The sequence below is a fragment of the Pygocentrus nattereri genome, chromosome 12 (assembly GCF_015220715.1).
Source record: "Pygocentrus nattereri isolate fPygNat1 chromosome 12, fPygNat1.pri, whole genome shotgun sequence".
Taxonomy (NCBI): domain Eukaryota; kingdom Metazoa; phylum Chordata; class Actinopteri; order Characiformes; family Serrasalmidae; genus Pygocentrus; species Pygocentrus nattereri.
The window spans coordinates 36,317,772-36,335,536 of NC_051222.1; the positions used below are offsets into that span (position 1 = coordinate 36,317,772).

The window sequence follows — 17,765 nt, forward strand, 5'->3', positions numbered from 1 at the left end:
GAACTTGGACTGGGGGCATCCAGGGATGGAGCCATAATAGAATGAGCACACCAACTCCTGTTCACTACAGCACTCTCGTAGACAGTTGTTCAACTTTAGTGTCTGTTCAATTAGCTCTTCCAGGGGATCCAGCATGACTTGGGTGACCAGCTGATCTTCTCTCAGTATGGAGGCCCTCTTGGAACAGTCATTCACATTCTATCCACACTTTGTGGCCAGAGTGCAAAACTCTGTGGAATAATCTGCCTGTTCTTGAGTGGCCCAGCCAGAGCCCAGACTTGAACCTGATAGATCATCTCTGGAGAGATCTGAAGATCCACCCTGATGGAGCTTGAGATATAGGTGCCAAGCTTGTAGCATCATAGTCAAAAAGACTTGAGACTGTAATTGCTGCCAATGGTGCTCCAACAAGGCATTGAGCAAAGGCTGTGAATACTTATGTGATTTTGTTTACCGTTTATTATTTTGAATAAATTTGTAAAACACTGAAATAAACTTTTTCACTTTGTCATTCTGGGGTGTTGTGTGCAGAATTGAGGGGAAAAAATGAATTTAATTTGGACTCTTTACAGAACAATCAGTATTACAGAAAGAAGAGAAAAGAAAAGAAAAAAGAAAATCCGGGTCCGAGCCCCCATGAGCAAGCCAGCGGCGACGGTGGCAAGGAAAAACTCCCTAAAAGAGGAAGAAACCTTGAGAGGAACCATGAAGGGGAACCCATCCTCCTACGGTCGACACCGGATAGCAAACATTATTAGTATGAAGTATTATAGTAAAATGGGAAAAGAAAAGATCTGAGGGTGAGGACTGCACAGCGCTGTACAGCAAGAAGTTCAGTGGTGGTCAAACCGGTCCAGAAGGCTGGTGAGCAGCGGCACCAATCAAGGCAGAAGAGGCAACAGCATCAGACGCACAGGATGGGCAGCTGATCAGCTCGGCAGAGAAAGGAAAGAAAAAACACAGTCAGTTCTGTAAAGAGTGGCTGACCACAGATTACAGTAAAACAGAGCAGCAGAGACTCCAGCAGGTCTAGACCTGACAAGGAAGACTAATCACCAAAGGCTCGACTATACAAGTTTTTAGCCTAGACTTAAAGACTGAAGCTGAGTCTGAGTCCTGAACATTAACAGGAAGGTTATTCTAGAGCTGGGGGGCTTTGTGTGAGAAAGCTCTCCCCCCTGATGGAGCTTTATTGGTTCTAGGTACCAGTAGTGAGCCAGTGCCTTGTGATCTAAGTAGGCGTGATGGTTCATAGTGGGAGAGAAGGTCACTCAGGTACTGAGGGGCGAGTCCGTTTAGAGCTTTATAGGTCAGTAATAGGATTTTATAATCAATGTGAAATTTAACTGGTAACCAGTGCAGGTTTGATAAAACTGGACTAATATGGTCGAACTTTCTGGTTCTTGTGAGACTCTGGCTGCAGCGTTCTGGACCAGCTGAAGCTTGTTAAGGCTTTTGCTGAAACATCCAGACAGCTTACAGTGATCCAGCCTTGAAGTAATGAATGCATGAACTCCTGCTAATGCAGCTTGATGCTGTCCAGTGATGTTGCGTTAAGTGATGTAAGAATTATTTTATAACATCAGCTAACAGATGACCATGCTGAGTGATGGGGAATAGGTCATCTAACATAACCATAGAGATCCAGGCCAATTATGCTCTCTGGTACTCCTGAACATAGTTACTACCACATTCTGAAGTAAATCACATTTTATCTACAAGATCTCTTTTGCCGTTAATCAGCTATTGAGTCATTTGACACTAAACGGCTGGAGAGAGCTTTTTTTTTTTTTTTTTTTGATGGCAAAACAAACTGAATAAAGCTATCAACCTTAGAGGCTTTTACTTCATTTTCAGCCTCTTAATATTTCACATATCCTTGGCATTATTAACTAGCCTTATGGGCATCTCAAAGTATTCACCTTGTTGTGCTCCTAAATATTTGTCGAGTATCAACCATAGAGAGCATGTGCATCATTAACCAGCCTTGTTTTCTACTAGAAAGGATCCATTTAGTCATTTATCAGTTGTTGAGACATGTGGCACTTAGTATGAGAGAGCTCCCCTCTTATTAGCACTGGACCCATTATTAGTTTTTATCAGCCTGTCAGATTTCAGATTATTGGCATCAACCTCAAAGGCTTTCGGTTCATCCAAGTGAAGCGTGTAAATTTGTCAAATTTTATCAGCCTGAGAGACCCCTTTAATCATTAACCTGCATTGCAGGCATATATGTTCTCACAAAGTACCTGTTTTGTTGTTTATCAGCCTTTGAGGCATCTTGCACCATCAGCCTGAAAAGCCTTCTCTCTTCTTAGCACTTTAGCTATCACAAATCTTGTCATACAGCCTGATATAATAAAGCTTGGCTTTCAGTTTATTGCCATCAGTATCTCAGGCTTCCACTCCTGCATATTAGCCTTGTAATGTTTGTCAGTTGTCATAGTCATTCCAGCTTTAGACATATATACACTATATTGCCAAAAGTATTTGGCCATCTGCCTTCACACGCATATGAACTTGAGTGAGATCTCATACTTAATCCATAGGGTTTAATATGTTGGCCCACCCTTTGCAGCTATAATAATATAATTTGCTGTCTGTCTGTCTGTCTGTCTGTCTGTCTGCCCTGCAATGGACTGGCGACCTGTCCAGGGTGTATCCTGCCTTCCGCCCTATGACTGCTGGGATAGGCTCCAGCACCCCGCAACCCTGACGGAGAAACAGCTTAGAAAATGGATATTTATTTATTTATTTATTTATTTATTTATTTATTTACATTCACTTTGTTTGTAGAAAAGCTTACTGTGGTTGGTTTGCTGTCTTTGCACATGAGGCGGGGGCGCATGCACACTAAAGAGGAAGACCACTTTTAGCATCGTATGAGTAACCACACACACACACACACACACACACACACACACACACATTTTCTAAGCCGTTTCTCCCTCAGGGTCGCGGTGATATGAGTAACCATCACTACTGAAATGTTCTCACTCGTTTAGGCACTTCAGTCTTTTTGCCTTTACTTGGATGCTCAGACAGAGGCTCGTCCTAATGTGGTGAGTTTAATACATGTTGCCTTTTTAGAACTGAACTGCCATTGAATTCAGTCGTATTAGTACATGATCTTTATATTAGTTGTTTATATAATCCAAATCAGTGAAATTTTACTGAAGACCAGTTTTGCACTTATGCTTCTGGTATTTAGCTTATTCAGCAAAGATCTGGGACAGAATCTCTGTAAAGCTTCTTTTTGTGATAGTCTGTAGAAAAACTGGTGTTCAAATGAAATTTTACTGAATAGTAACAAAAACTGAACTGCTGTGTCTGATTAGAGTAAGACATCCTTACAGCTACATGCAGTGGTGTCAGCAGATCAGCCTTACAAATGTGATGATTATGAGCCAATAAAGAGGAATTCATAAAAATGACTGAGTGCTGTTTATTGTGCAAATTTGTTTAATGATGTCACTGAGGACGGCTCTTCTGCGTCTCTCTCTGGTCTCTCTGTCTGTGATTCTGGGTGAGTCCAAACTGTTTAACTAGACATTTTGTGGAACAAACTTCTTAAAGCGACTGTTCACTGATAATTTCTGTACTATGAAGTTTCTCAGAGCTGAAATAGTCCTGAATGTTCACACTTAATGAGGCCCGTTTTCCGTTGGTTTGCTGAGCCCACCATCCCTGACCACCACCGCCCCCCCATCCTCTCACCCACCATGTGACTGCACAACTCGTCAAGCTTTGTTCTTTGTGGTTTTGCACAAAACTAGGTCAGCTTTTCACTGTAGTGGCACAAAGTGGCAAGAGGAGGAGAATCTGTGAGCTACACTCACAAAAATAAGTGCTTGGCTTTGGAAAAAAATAATTGGTATAGAGTCACATCTCACTTAAAAAGGAGGCTTTTAATAATTCTCTAGTGTTCACAGGGTTTTTAAGGAACCATAAGTAGCTCTTCTATTGCATTGTTCCAAAGAATCCTTTTAGGAACCTATATTTTAAAGAGTGGACAGTAACTCTGACTGTCTTATGGGCTCCAGTCTCTGTAATCAGCTCTTTCATGCATCATATGTTTCAGGAGCTTTTGGAACAGAGTGGAGTGTGAAGTACAACCAACAGGAAATCTGTGCTTTAAAAGGATCCACAGTGTTTATGAACGGAACTTTTACTCACCCAGAAGGTCTCACAGTGAAGGAGACTTTCTGGGGTAAACACACAGGGGTGGAGCCGGTTGATCTGAGTAAAGACCCAGATTATTCAGGCAGAGTCAAGTTTTTCACTGATGATCAGAAACACTTCTCCCTCAAACTGAGTGATGTGATGAAGAAGGATGAACATCAGCTCTGCTTCAGAATCAAAACAAATGACGATAAAGAAAGATGGATGGGTAAACCTGGAGTTCAGCTCAGAGTGACAGGTGAGTTAAATCGTCCCATTTTCAAGCTACTAGAAACAGTCTGTACCTGATCAATGAGTGCTGTCAACCCTCGTGGTGGATTTTGTCATAAATCACACCTTTTCTTCTCAGCTTAACTCAGGAATGCTTTAGTGCAGCAGTTTACTAAGCACATTCTTAGAAACTGTGGAATTTTCCATTTCTAACAGTAGCGGTGCCATCATGGTCTGATGAAGCTTGTGTGAGTAATCCATTAAAACTCCATTTCTGTGCTCAAACTCTGCATTTTGCTTTATTTCTACTACTGTTTTTCACTTCTAGGGCTACTAAAATATTTACATGGTGTTTCAAGTCAAACATTTGATTAGATCAGTCAGTTTTATGCACCGAAAACGGCTCTTCAGTGCCTCCGCCGCTTAGCCAGCTCTGAAGCTGCAGGCACATCAAATTTTTTCCTTGCTCTGTTTGTGGGCGTGTCCTCACACAGGCACATTGGACAAGTGCACACGCATCTAGTACTGAAGAGTCTTTTGCCGTCCGTCCGTCCGTCCAGCACCGCTGGACTGATATAGCTTTGAAGTTTATATTATGGTACGTAGTTCTTTGGTGTGTGTGTGTGTGTGTGTGTGTGTTCTAAATAAGCCAGTATTAATCTGATCGTTTCTGGCAGGATCTTTATTATAAGAGTCATTGTTACTATAAGCAGCTGATTTTAAACACCCAGTGCACTAAAAAGGGATTTATTAGCTGGAATATCAGCCACATTGGCCCTGAACAAAAACTCAAAGTCCTGGCTGCTGTGACAGTCTGTCACATGCAGGTTTAGCAGTCTGTCCTACAGGAGAGAATATCAAGAACAACAAGTCTGCCTGATGCTCCTCATACACTGCATTACAGTAATAACCCATGTAATGAACAATCATCAAAATTCTTATATTTTCAACTCAGACACTTTATTCTAAAACTTTCTGATGGACATCTAAGCTGGGAATTGATGTTTTAAAAAGTCAAAAATAAGTTTTAAAAAAGGTAAAATTGCTTGGTAAAGCAATTGGTAAAATTGATAAATATGTCCAGTTTCATAAAAATATCAAACATCTCAGGTGATTACATATTTGAGAAGCCACATGTCTTCTGAACATAAAACATATGTGTGTCTGTCTCATGTAAGTACAAGTTAAAAACACTGAAAGAGGAACTGACAAAAATGTGGGGGGGAAAAATGCACCTAAAAGTGCCAGGGTCCTAAGTGTGTGCTGCATCATGACTAATTTTATTAAGATGTTATGGTATGTCCTGCACTTTTACAGCCACACTTCCAAAAAAGTTGGGACACTGTGTAAAATGTATTAATGTAAATTTAACCAGAAAGCAATGATTTGCAAATTTGCATAGACCCATATTTCACTCACAATAGACCACAGAACACGTATCAGACGTTGAGAGAGTCATTTTACCGGCTTGACGGCAGCAACATGTCTCAAAAAGGTTGATCCGCTCTAGTGCATTTAAATCAGTTTGTCTACTGATTTCAAAGCCTTTCTTAATGTCATGCCTGTCACAACATTAATGAGAATTTAAGGTTCTTCAGTGCTGGAGCTGAAAAGAACAGTAATGATAAAGAATATCTAATGCCTGTGTAGTTACAAAGGTGTTGTGATAATTGTAACAGCATGTTTTCCCAAGTTCAGCCACGTCACCCCACTGCTGCGTTCCCTTCGCTAGCTTCTTGTAGCTGGCGAACCCTAATGCTGGCCTACAAAGTTCTGTTCCAGCATGACTGAGTCCCAGTGCACAAACCAAGGTCCATAAAGGCATAGCTGGGTCTCATCTCTTTTGGTCCGCTCCACTCATCCAACATCAGTGTTTGACCTCTTCTAGATGAATGGACAAAATTTCCCCACAGACACTCTCCAACATCTTGTAGAAAGCTTCCCAGAAGAGTGGAGGCTGTTGGAGCTCCAAAGGAGGGACCAAGTCCATATCAATGCCTATGGATTTAGAATGGGATATGATAAAATCCCATATAGGTGTAATGTGAAGGTGTCCCAATGCTTTTGTTTATACAGTGAGGCTGTCACGATCATGCTGGAGTTATAACCTAACTACAGTCCTGGCTTATAACCTTTCTGTTATAATGCTATGTGCATGTTAGATTTCTCTTTGTTGTGAAATTGGTATGAAACAATTTGATCAGGATAGCATGAGACACCACAAATATTCCACAGAAACTTTGTAAAAGTTTCTTTAAAACCTTTGGGCAGTCCCTGGTGCAGTCAGACTGGTAAACTAATTATTGCTTTTGAGGTAGTACCACAAATATATTATAATGTAGGTAATGCCACACCTACCAGAAAATATTCTGAAAGTAATTATATAAACAGCATTTACATAAGTTTGGTTATGTGCACTCTCAAGCATGTGTAATCTGGTGTCTACTAGCTGTCTTACATAATCTCAATTTTTATTTTTTTTTAATCTTTTTATTAAAAGAAGCACTGCAAATATATCTGAAACATAACCATGGACTATAACAATGAGTTAACAGTCAAAATGGCAACATGAGTGGCTGGTACAGTTTTGCCGGTAAGTATCCTTACAGTTAAGAGTATCAACAAAACCATCAGTCACAAATAGGCACTTTTTAAGAAGAGTGACTAACCCATACATATACACATGGTCACAAACATTTACAACAGGGTATTATGTCCCACTCAGAACCCCTGTAATCGTTTTCAAAGTACAAGAACTGTTGCTTCCAGTTCTGTAACATCCCCAGCATGCAAAATAACATCTCATGAACCAGCTGTTTTCAGCTTAACATTTTTTTTAACAAAAAAATAGAAAAGAAGCAGTTTTCACATAATCTCAATTTAAGTATTCATCTATTTTAAGATTAATATATATACTTTTTTTTGCACATTGCTTTTTATTTTCTCGTTATTATTTCTTTTTAATGTGACCTTGTCATTCCTTTCCATGCAGGGTTTCCATATACTGTTGTTTATACAGTTATTGGAGTGACTGTCCTTGGTGTCATTGGCATTTTTTTCATACGGTATTCAAACATCTATTTTCCTGATACATTTTGATAGTTTATTTTCACTCCCATTCCAAAAAAATGGGCCAAGCCTTACATGGCAAATCAGCCATTACATAAAATCTGACAATCTTAAATCTTATGTCGCCACAACAACAACAACAAAACAGTTGAAGTTAGGAAACAGATGAAGTTAGAAAGAAGAGTCATCATTGTCAAGGCAATTTGTGTTTAATATGAGACCAAATAGCCCCTATAGGGTTTAAATCTGGAGCAAAACCAGTAAAATTCATTGTGTTGGGATTGGCTCTGGTTTTTACTACTTTGACTATAGATGCGGTGATATTGCTGTTGGAACAGCATTTTCTGAAGTAAAACAAAAGACCTAGTAATAATGACATGATCTCTCTTGACTCCAGAAATAAAAGAAGAGTTAAAAAGAGTGAAGACCTCTTAGTGGTAAGTGAAGCTTTACATTCTAAAATCAGAGCTCTTAAGCAATGAATGCTGCCTTTCCTCGTCCTTTCCTCTAGATGGCAATGTTACATCTACATTTTTATTTCATTTAGATCTTTAAAAAATATTGTATTTTTCAAACTGACTGTCAGAGACTACCTCAACTTCACCAGGTTAAAGTGGTAAAAATAAGACTTTTTGCTTTTAGATCTTAATATGAAGTCAGTTTAGAAGTAATTTTTATTGTTCCACGGTGCTTGAAAAATTGAGGCAGCAGCACCTGAACTTAAATAACTGCCAGTAATGGCTGCAAAAGTGATGCATCTTGCCTCAAAAAAAAAGAAAAGAAAAAAAAAGAACTCTTGAGAGCAACTTAATATTAAATATCTGTCTGCATGGCTGCTGTGGAGGTAAAAGAAAAGCCTCGGGAAGATGAAGTTCAGTATTCCAGTGTCAGATTCCATCATTGCTCTCCACCCATCAGGTGAGATACATGCAGATTATCAGCATAATGTTATCACTACACCATGGGGTCTGAGAGTCATGCAGTTTCAGTACTCTATGTCCTGAACATACTGTAATATTAACACAGCAAGAGTGGAAAACGGCATGTTCAGAGCTGTTCATAAGAAAACCTCCTGTATGTCTGGAATTGAAGTAAACTAGAAAGTATTTTTGTCTGATTATGGAGCAACACCTCAATTAAATAAAATCATTTTAAGGAATGATATCCCCATTCTCTTTATATGCCCAGCAAAACATCCCAAACTCTAAAATTCTCAAACAAAATGTCTACAACACACACCTTCAACACTAAACCAACACTGTCTACACACTTTGTGATGGTCTGAGCCAATGACTTAGATTTAGGCTTGGAGTTATGGTGAGGTTTAGGAGTCGGTGTAGGTTCAGTGTTGAAGTTAAGGTCAGGGAGAGGTTTAGGAGTCGGTGTAGGTTCAGGGTTGAAGTTAAGGTCAGGGTGAGGTTTAGGAGTCGGTGTAGTTTCAGGGTTGAAGTTAAGGTCAGGGTGAGGTTTAGGAGTCGGTGTAGGGTCAGGGTGAAGTTTAGGAGTCGGTGTAGGTTCATGGTTGAAGTTAAGGTCATGGTGAGGTTTAGGGGTCAGTGTAGGAAGCCTTCACACTCAACTTCAGACCAGTTTAATAGATTGAGTCCCTTATTAGTCCCACAACAGGGAAATTTCACCTCTGCATTTAACCCATCCGTGCAGTGAAACACCACATACACACTAGGGGGCAGTAAGCACACTTGCCTGAAGTGGTGGGCAGCCCTATCCACAGCGCCTGGTACACAGTTGGTGGTTAGGTTTTGCTCAAGGACACCTCAGTCATGTATTGTCAGCTCTGGGCATCGAACAGGCAACCTTCTAGTCACAGACAGACTGAACATCTACAGTGGACGATCAGCACAATAAATACAAATCAACAGTTTTAATTCTTTTTTCCTCCATCAGCTTAAATGTGTCACTTGATTGTTAAGATTAAGTCAGATATAGAGCCATGGGAGCCGAGCTAAACTCAGTGTTTTTAAAACTTTTTTTTCTTTTTTTTTCTACAGATATAATGATGAAACAGTAGACCATCCTTCAGCATCCTTCGATCAGCAGGGCAATAAGAAAGGCTTGAACTTATAACCTTCACTTTACTCATCCTTCACCCATCCACCTCACAACTCTTCTACATTGCGTACACTCAAGACATGATGGTTAAGATTACAGTGACAGTCTTATCATGCCTGTAAAGATTCGGGATGAGCCCGGGAGTAAAAGTGGCCGTTTTTTTTATGTTTGATGTAAAAAAGTGCTTTGAAACAACTATTAAATATAATTCACATAGACCATAGAGGTGTAATATACCTAAAAATTGATTGGGATCAGTAGGATACAGTGCCCTGTGGTGTCTAATAGGACACATTCCAGGAGAATGGTGACCAGCTGCAGCTGTATAGGAAACATGCTTGGGCTACAAAACTGAGGAAAACTCAGAAGGAAAACAGTACGCTGACAATCGTGATGTCATTGCAATGAAATAATAATCAGTCTACTTTGGATGCAGCTCATTCTATACAGTGAAGTCAGATGTGATGTCATAGGATCTTGTTTCAGACCACTGAACTGCTGACCTATGTAAATAAAAATAAATAAATAAGCTCCGTTTGACACAGTTGTGAAGTTCCTTTTAATTCAGCTTCAATGCAGCTACTAACCACTAGTATGTGCTTTTCTGAGCAGATTAGAAGCTTCCATAAGAAGGGAAAAGTGAAAAGGTTAAAAACAAAAGAGAAAGATAAAATAGGACTTCTAACAATAACACAAGACCTGGTAGTTCAACAAAACTGTCCTCATCAGACAAACAGCACTTTTAGCTTTCATCTTTGAGATGATCCAGCTCCATTCTTGCCTCAAATCAAGTGTTTTTTTTTTTCCTCCAAACTGCATAGAAAACTTAAGTTTAGCTGTGAAAAAGAAAAAACAGAGAAAAGGGGGGGGGAAGAAAAGCTGCTGGTGTTCTCAAAAGACTGACCTCAACACTGTTTGGGGTTATTGGACGGTGAGAAGCAGAAAATGCAAAACCAACTTCTAAGACTGAACTTTGGTTGGTGTGGAAACGTGCCTCCGTAAGGAATCAGCAAGTTCCAGACGAGTGCGGATCAAAAGGCGAAAGAAGTGGGTTTAATAATGTAAACCAGTGACCCACGAGGTTCAAAACAAAAGGACAATCCAAGAATTGTAGTCGAAAAATACAGGCAAACAAGGTCCAACACATGAGTCCAAAACCCGGCGAACAAATCCAAGAGGGCAAGGCGAAATCGAAGTCAAGAGAAAAAACAAGCTTAGGTCAGTGACAGAATACAGCACAGGGAAATCAGAGTAGACGCTCAGTACGTTCATAAGGGAAACAATACTTTGCAATCTGTTCTTGAGTCCGTGTTTAAATACTGAGTGTCTCTAATTAAAACAAGACACAGGTGAAAGCCTTCAGTAATCGGGTGACCGAGATCGCTGATAGGTTCGGAGCTGATCGTCACTGGTTAGGTGATCCCCTGTTGACTCCTGGGATATGGAGTCCCTCTGGGACTCCGATCTGACAGGGGAGTGCGCAACACTGGGGGAGTCTCCCTGAGGCATGGCAGCCTCCAGATTTCTTTAAAAACTGAAATCAAGTCTCATGAAAATAACAGAAGCTGTAACAAAGGTAAAGAGTGGACATTAAATATACAAAAAAAAGCTATATTTGTCTAGACTTTTGTTTCCTGCGTTTTTTCTTCATGTGGAAAAAACGAATAACATGTTTTTAATGGCTGTGTTAGCTGGAAATGAAATGTGGTCTCTGACTTTTGCACAGTTCTGTATGTGATCTTTGCATTTCTACAGATTACTGTATATAATCTGGTCTGCAGAGAATTTGGTAGTAGCAGCACAAACGTTCTCGTAGTCTGGCTCCGTGTCTTCAATGGCTGGAGGACGACTCTGGGAAACCGAACTCTGCTTTCCGAATGGATTTCCATCATATTCAGATACATCAAACTGTAGGAAGATGACAGGAATGTTACTGATCAAATGCACTTTTGATTTAAGGTTTGTCAAATACAATGAAATCATTAATGAAATTAAAATTTGACATTGCTTTTGATCGGATTAATCAACATAATGGCCAGAGCCTTCTTTAGATGTTTAGCCATGCTAAACTCACCTCTCTTCTTCTTGAGCAGCACTGGAATGACTCCAATATGGCATGACCACATACTGCATAATAGAAAATATATCACTACAAAAACTCAGAGTGATTTACATCTAAATTACATGGCCAAAAGTATGTGGACATCCCTAATCAGACACCCATTGTTACCACATTCATGAAATCTACAGACAAACAGTGGCTGTAGAGTGGGTGGTATTGATAAGCTCAGTGACTGAATATGGCACTATAATAGGATGCCACTTTTCCAACAAGTCAATTTGTTCAAATGTAAATATAAACAGCAGATCAGCAGTGTCGGGGCACACAAGCTCACTGAATGGGATGACATGGTACACAGCACAAGAGAATCACTTGTCCTTAGTTGCAACGCTGTACGGTTTGGGGAGCTTCATAAATGGGGTATCCATGGCAGATCAAATGCATAGAAGGCAAAGATCACCATATTGTAATGTGTTCAAAATGCCCTGCTTATTCATTTTAGTGTATTACTTTTGCAGCATTTGTTTGATGGTTGGGTGTGGCAACCATCCAACCCTTTAGTAATGCTCACTGACTTGTGCATCAGCTTTGCCTTCTTTGAAATTGTTAAATGCTTCAATATGTCATGCCAACTGTTGAAGTGCTGAAGAGGTTTTAACTTTTCAGGTCTTAAGTAAGAGTAAATTTTCTCCTCTCTCTTAAAGATAAAAGTGCTTTTTTATCTGATGGGGACAGATATGGTGGTTTAACAGGTCTTGTGTGTTTGTTGGGAGTCCCAATTCCACTGCATATTTTTTCATAATTATTTTTAAAGTTATTTCCTTTATGCAGGCGAGTTATCTTCTATCTAATTAACTCAGAAATATCTCCTTATATACGTACAGTGGATTCCGAAAGTATTCAGATTGCTGGACTTCTTACTCATCAATTAAATACATAAAAACATGTTTAAGCCACTCCAGGGTTAAGCCATAAGCCACTCCAGGGTTGTTTTGGTAGTATGCTTTGGGACTTTGTTTTGTTGAAATGTGAACTGTTATCCAAGTCTGAGTTTGCATGGTGCTCCCATCTCTTTTTTTAACCTGCTTGACCTAGGCCCATCTTTCCTAGAGCCCAATTTGGCTGAACAGCCAACTATAGGTTTAAAGTTGTGCCATGGCTCCATTGTTTACAACCGGGTCAGCTGTTGGTGCTGCGCCACATGGCAGTGCTGCCGGACAAGAGACCCGACATCCCCCGCGAGCTGAGGAGGAAGAGACGCGCCGGAGGAGGAAGGGTGTCGTGCCAGAGCTCTACGTCGGGCTAAGAGGAGACGCTACAGCCCTGTTCTCCCCTCCGTCATTATGGGGAATGTGAGATCTCTCCCCAACGAGATGGACGAGCTGGCGGTGATGACACGACACCAGAGAGAAAATCGTGAATGCAGCGTTATGCTGTTCTCGGAGTCGTGGCTAACGGCGCTAACCCCGGACACGGTCGTCACGCTGAACGGCTTTCAGCTCATACGCGCGGACAAGAGAACGGAGAGCGGGAAGAGGAAAGGAGGTGGCCTGGCAGTATTTGTGAATGATAGATGGTGTAACCCCAAGCACATCACTATCAAAGAGCACACCTGCTGTAAGGACATCGAGCTGCTAGCCGTGAGCATGAGGCCCCTGTACTTGCCCAGGGAATATTCGCATGTAATCACGGTAACTACGTGTACAAACGTGCCTGTGTACAAACCTCTTGCACAGAGGGAACCAGCAGTCACTCGCACAGTAAAGAAATGGTCTGAGGAAACTGAAGAGGCTCTGAAGGACTGTTTCAGCACAACAGTGTGGGAAGTGCTGTGTGATCATGAGGAGGACATAGACAGCCTCACACACTGCGTAACGGACTATGTGAACTTCTGCGTGGAGAACACTGTACCCACCAAGACTGTATGGTGTTTCTCTAACAGCAAGCCATGGATTAACCCTGACATAAAGGCTCTTCTGAAAGAGAAAAACAGGGCCTTTAGATTAGGGGATAAGGAGGAGCTGAAAGCTGTGCAGAAGGAACTGAGGAGGAAGATCCGGGAGGGGAAAGCTGGAGGAACAGCTACAGCAGAATAATGTCAGCGGAGTCTGGAAAGGCCTTAAAGCAATCTCTGGCCACAAGAAGTCCGACTCTCAAGCGGTAGGGGACCAAAAGTGGGTGAACGATCTCAATCTGTTTTTCAACAGGTTTGATCACTCACCCGCCCCTCCCACTACATAGACATCTCTGCTGAAACCCTCCTGTCTGGCACTTCCAGCATGCTGCTCTACCCCCTCTCTCACACTCACCCCCAGCCCAACAACTTTCAGCTCACACCTACCCCCCACTGGTTCTTCTGCTGGTTGTCATAACTCCCCGTTCACACATTTCAACACTCAGCACCCCCCGCTCCAGTCTGACCTTCACAATGGCCCAGGTGAGAAATGAGCTCAGGAAGATCAAGGCGAGGAAGGCTACAGGGCCGGATGGCATCGGTGCCAGGCTCCTCAAGTCCTGCGCAGATCAGCTGTGTGTGATAGTGGAGCACATTTTCAACACAAGCCTGAAGCTGGGGAGAGTACCACAACTGTGGAAAACATCTTGTGTGGTGCCATTGCCAAAAACACAGCACCCAAAGGACCTCACCAGCTACAGGTCAGTGGCACTGACGTCACACCTGATGAAGACACTGGAGAGGATGGTCCTTAGACAACTCCGCCCTATGGTGAGCTCATCTATGGACCCAATTCAGTTTGCCTACCAACCTGGCATCGGGGTGGATGACGCCATCATCTACCTGCTGCATGGAGCTCTTTCTCACCTGGAGAAGCCTGGGTGCACTGTGAGAATCATGTTCTTTGATTTCTCCAGTGCTTTCAACACCATACAGCCTGGGCTCCTGAAGGACAAGCTGGAACAGGCAGGGGTGGGCCATCACCTAACACACTGGATCCTGGACTACCTCACCAACCGTCCACAGTATGTGAGGACGAGGGACTGTGTGTCCGACATGGTGATCTGTAACACAGGGGCCCCACAGGGGACGGTGTTAGCACCGTTCCTCTTCACCCTGTACACTCCAGACTTTATGTACAACTCACCAAACTGCCACCTACAGAAGTTCTCTGATGACTCACCGAACATCGGCCGCATCACAAATGAGGACGACGGAGAGTACAGAGAACTGATTCAGGACTTTGTGGACTGGTGTCTGCGGAATCACCTACAGATCAATGCAGGGAAGGCCAAAGAACTGGTGGTGGATTTCCGCAGGCGCACACATCCCCCTCCAGCAGTGAACATCCAGGGAACGGACATTGAAAGAGTGGACTGGGTACCTGGGTGTGCACCTTAACTGTAAACTGGACCGGTCAGACAACACGGCTGCACTTTACAGGAAGGGACAGAGCAGACTCTACCTGCTCAGGAGACTGAGGTCATTTGGAGTGCAGGGGCCACTCCTGAGGACCTTTTTCGACACAGTGGTGGCATCAGCTATCCTCTATGGAGTGGTCTGCTGGGGCAGCAGCATCTCCACTGCAGACAGGAAGAAACTGGACAAACTGATCAGGAGGGCTGGCTCAGTCCTGGGAACTCCTCTAGACCCAGTGCAGGCGGTGGGAGAAAGGAGGATGCTGAACAAGCTAGCATCCATGCTGGAGAGCTAATCCCACCCCATGCGTGAGACTCAGGGCCTGCTTTGCTTCTGCAGGATCTGGACGACTTGTCATAACAGATGGACCCATGAATTCTGCTCTCTATCAGAAGATCCTGAAGGAAGAATCTGCCCATCACTGAATGGCTCAAAAGAAACAAAATTAAGGTTTTGGAGTGGCCAAATCAAAATCCTGACCTGAATCCCATTGAGATACTGTGGCAAGACATTAATGCTCAGAAATCCTTCAGTGTAGCAATTCTGCAAAGAGTGGGCCCAAACTCCAGTGATACAAGCGACTCATCGCAAGTTATTGCAAAGTTTCATTGCAGTTGCTACTGCCAAGGGTGTTATTAGGCTTAAGGGGGCAGTTACTTTTTTGACAAAGGTGATATAGATCTTGACTACATCTTTACTCTCAAACTGAATGATTATTTAAAATCTGCACTTTGTGTTTATTTATGTCAAAACATTTAAATGTAATCGTGAAGATTCACAGACAGTTCCTTGAAATTCATGGCTTGTTTTTTTGTCTTCATAATGCAGTGTAAAGACCCAGATGTGTGCTTTTCCAAACCATGTCCAATCAATTAAAATTGCAGCAGGTGGACTTCAACTGATTAACTAATTATCACAAGGATAATTAAAGCAAACGGGATGTGCCTGACCACAATTTAGAGTGCCACAGGAAAGGGTCTGAATGCCTCTGTTAATAAGATTTCAGTTTTTAATTTCTAATTAATATTTGAAAACTTCACCATTATAGAACATTAAATGTAGAAAGATGTAGAATGGAATTTATATTCATTCAAAATCTAATCTACAGCATGATGAAATGAAAGGGTCTGAATTCTTTCTGAATCCTCTGTAATATCAGTGAACAGCATTGGTGGAAGGACTTGGCTGTAACTAGTTGGTTTTAAGATTTGTCGGCGTGTGTTTGAATTTTCAAGTCTTACCTTTGCGATATAAGCCCAAAATCACCTGAATCCAAATTGCAGACGTCAGCAGTAAGACGCATACAAAGACAATGAGGTAAATCTGCCATGCTGGAAAACAAATAAATATACATATTAGAACTAAATAATTCTAGGGAACTCTTATTATTCTGTCTCAGAATGTAATTACTGTGCTCTAGAGCAACAGATGCAGCTTATGTGGTCAAGTTCTATATGAACCTGATGCACAGCCCCCATCAGCTAGCTGAGCCACAACTTCCTGAAGTGAGACCACAGCAGAGCTGCCACTGAGTGTCATTTAACCACACTTGTTCCTCTGCACTCGGTAGCCATGGTGACAGAAGCTAAATTTGAGACTCAAGTACTCTAATGTTGGTTGTGATGTAGATTGTAGATCCTAATATGCCAGCAAGAAAAACTGGAATTTCCTCACCTGGTATTTTGGCATCATTTGGCTGATCTGAAGCTGCTGGAGCTGAAACAGAAACTATAAGAGCAGAGTGGTCACTCAGGAGGAGAGTCGATTGCTCGTATAACTGTCTGAAATATGCAACACGATTACAGGTGTTTGTGCGAGTACCTGCAGCAAACGTGGCATTAGATGTTGAAATGTTTCCTAGAGAAGTAACTGTTGTTGGAAGATGAGTGCTGGAGCTCGGTGGTGGAGAGGTCTGCGGCGCTGTGTGTGTGAGAGAGAGAGAGAGCGAGCAGGAAATAAAGTAAACAGAAGACCTCCATGTGTTCATTAATGGCCTCGGTAGTTTTCGTTTTACAGCCAAAGTTGCAGCTTGTTCTCGATTTTTAATCAGATTATCTCTATAATGTTAATCTTACCATCAAGGACTGTAAGGATCACTTCATTATACGTATCACTAAAAACTCTGTCCACTCCACACCAGTATTTCCCAGCATCTTTCTTACTCAGTCGAGCGATTTCCACAGTGAAGACTCCTGCCCCAGAATCCGTCAACCGATATCTACCAGATGATTTCTTGGCGGAGTCTATCAGAATATCCACATTTGTTTTACATGGGTCTTTGCAGAAGTACTTCTTATTACTGCCAGCCCAGGAATGAGAGCATGTTATCGAGACTGAGCTGCTTTCATAGCCATGAATTTCAAGCCCGGATGTTTTGTGTCTCATTGCTGTCAAATGGGTGTCAAAGCACAAAATCAAAATCCAACTCCATCTGTCATTTTTTCTACTGTTTTGTATGAAAATCCTGGGAGATTCTTATAAAAAAGTGTAACTTACCCAAAAGAACGACACAAATAAAGAGCTGAAGAATCCTCATTGCAGCTGGTAAAAATCAAACTTTATCTCTGAAAGCTCATCACACCACACAGCTAGAGTGAAGCACAGCAGTTTGAAGTGATGGTGAAGTAAAGATACTTGAAGACCATCACTAGGTTAAACGGAAAGAACTGATCACACGTGGTTTGTTTGCGGAAGTGAACAATGCACTTTGTAGTATTGTGAACTGAAGCATTAACTTCAAACCTTTCCTACCAGTTATTTAAGGGAATGCATTCATAAAGTCAACTGCTCAACGCACAC

The 17,765-nt window shown here is 41.8% G+C and overlaps 1 protein-coding gene across 1 annotated transcript; it reads right to left on the reverse strand.

Moving 5' to 3' along the window:
- Nucleotides 1-9,599: 9,599 nt before the first annotated feature.
- On the reverse strand, nt 9,600-17,765 carry LOC108413113 (CMRF35-like molecule 5). Its single transcript, XM_017685468.2, has 7 exons — nt 17,463-17,765; nt 17,042-17,353; nt 16,788-16,886; nt 16,641-16,694; nt 16,208-16,297; nt 11,606-11,658; nt 9,600-11,439 (listed from the first exon to the last, which is right to left on the reverse strand). Exons 1-7 carry the CDS (start codon nt 17,500-17,502, stop codon nt 11,281-11,283), a joined length of 807 nt encoding a protein of 268 aa, XP_017540957.2. The 5' UTR covers nt 17,503-17,765; the 3' UTR covers nt 9,600-11,280.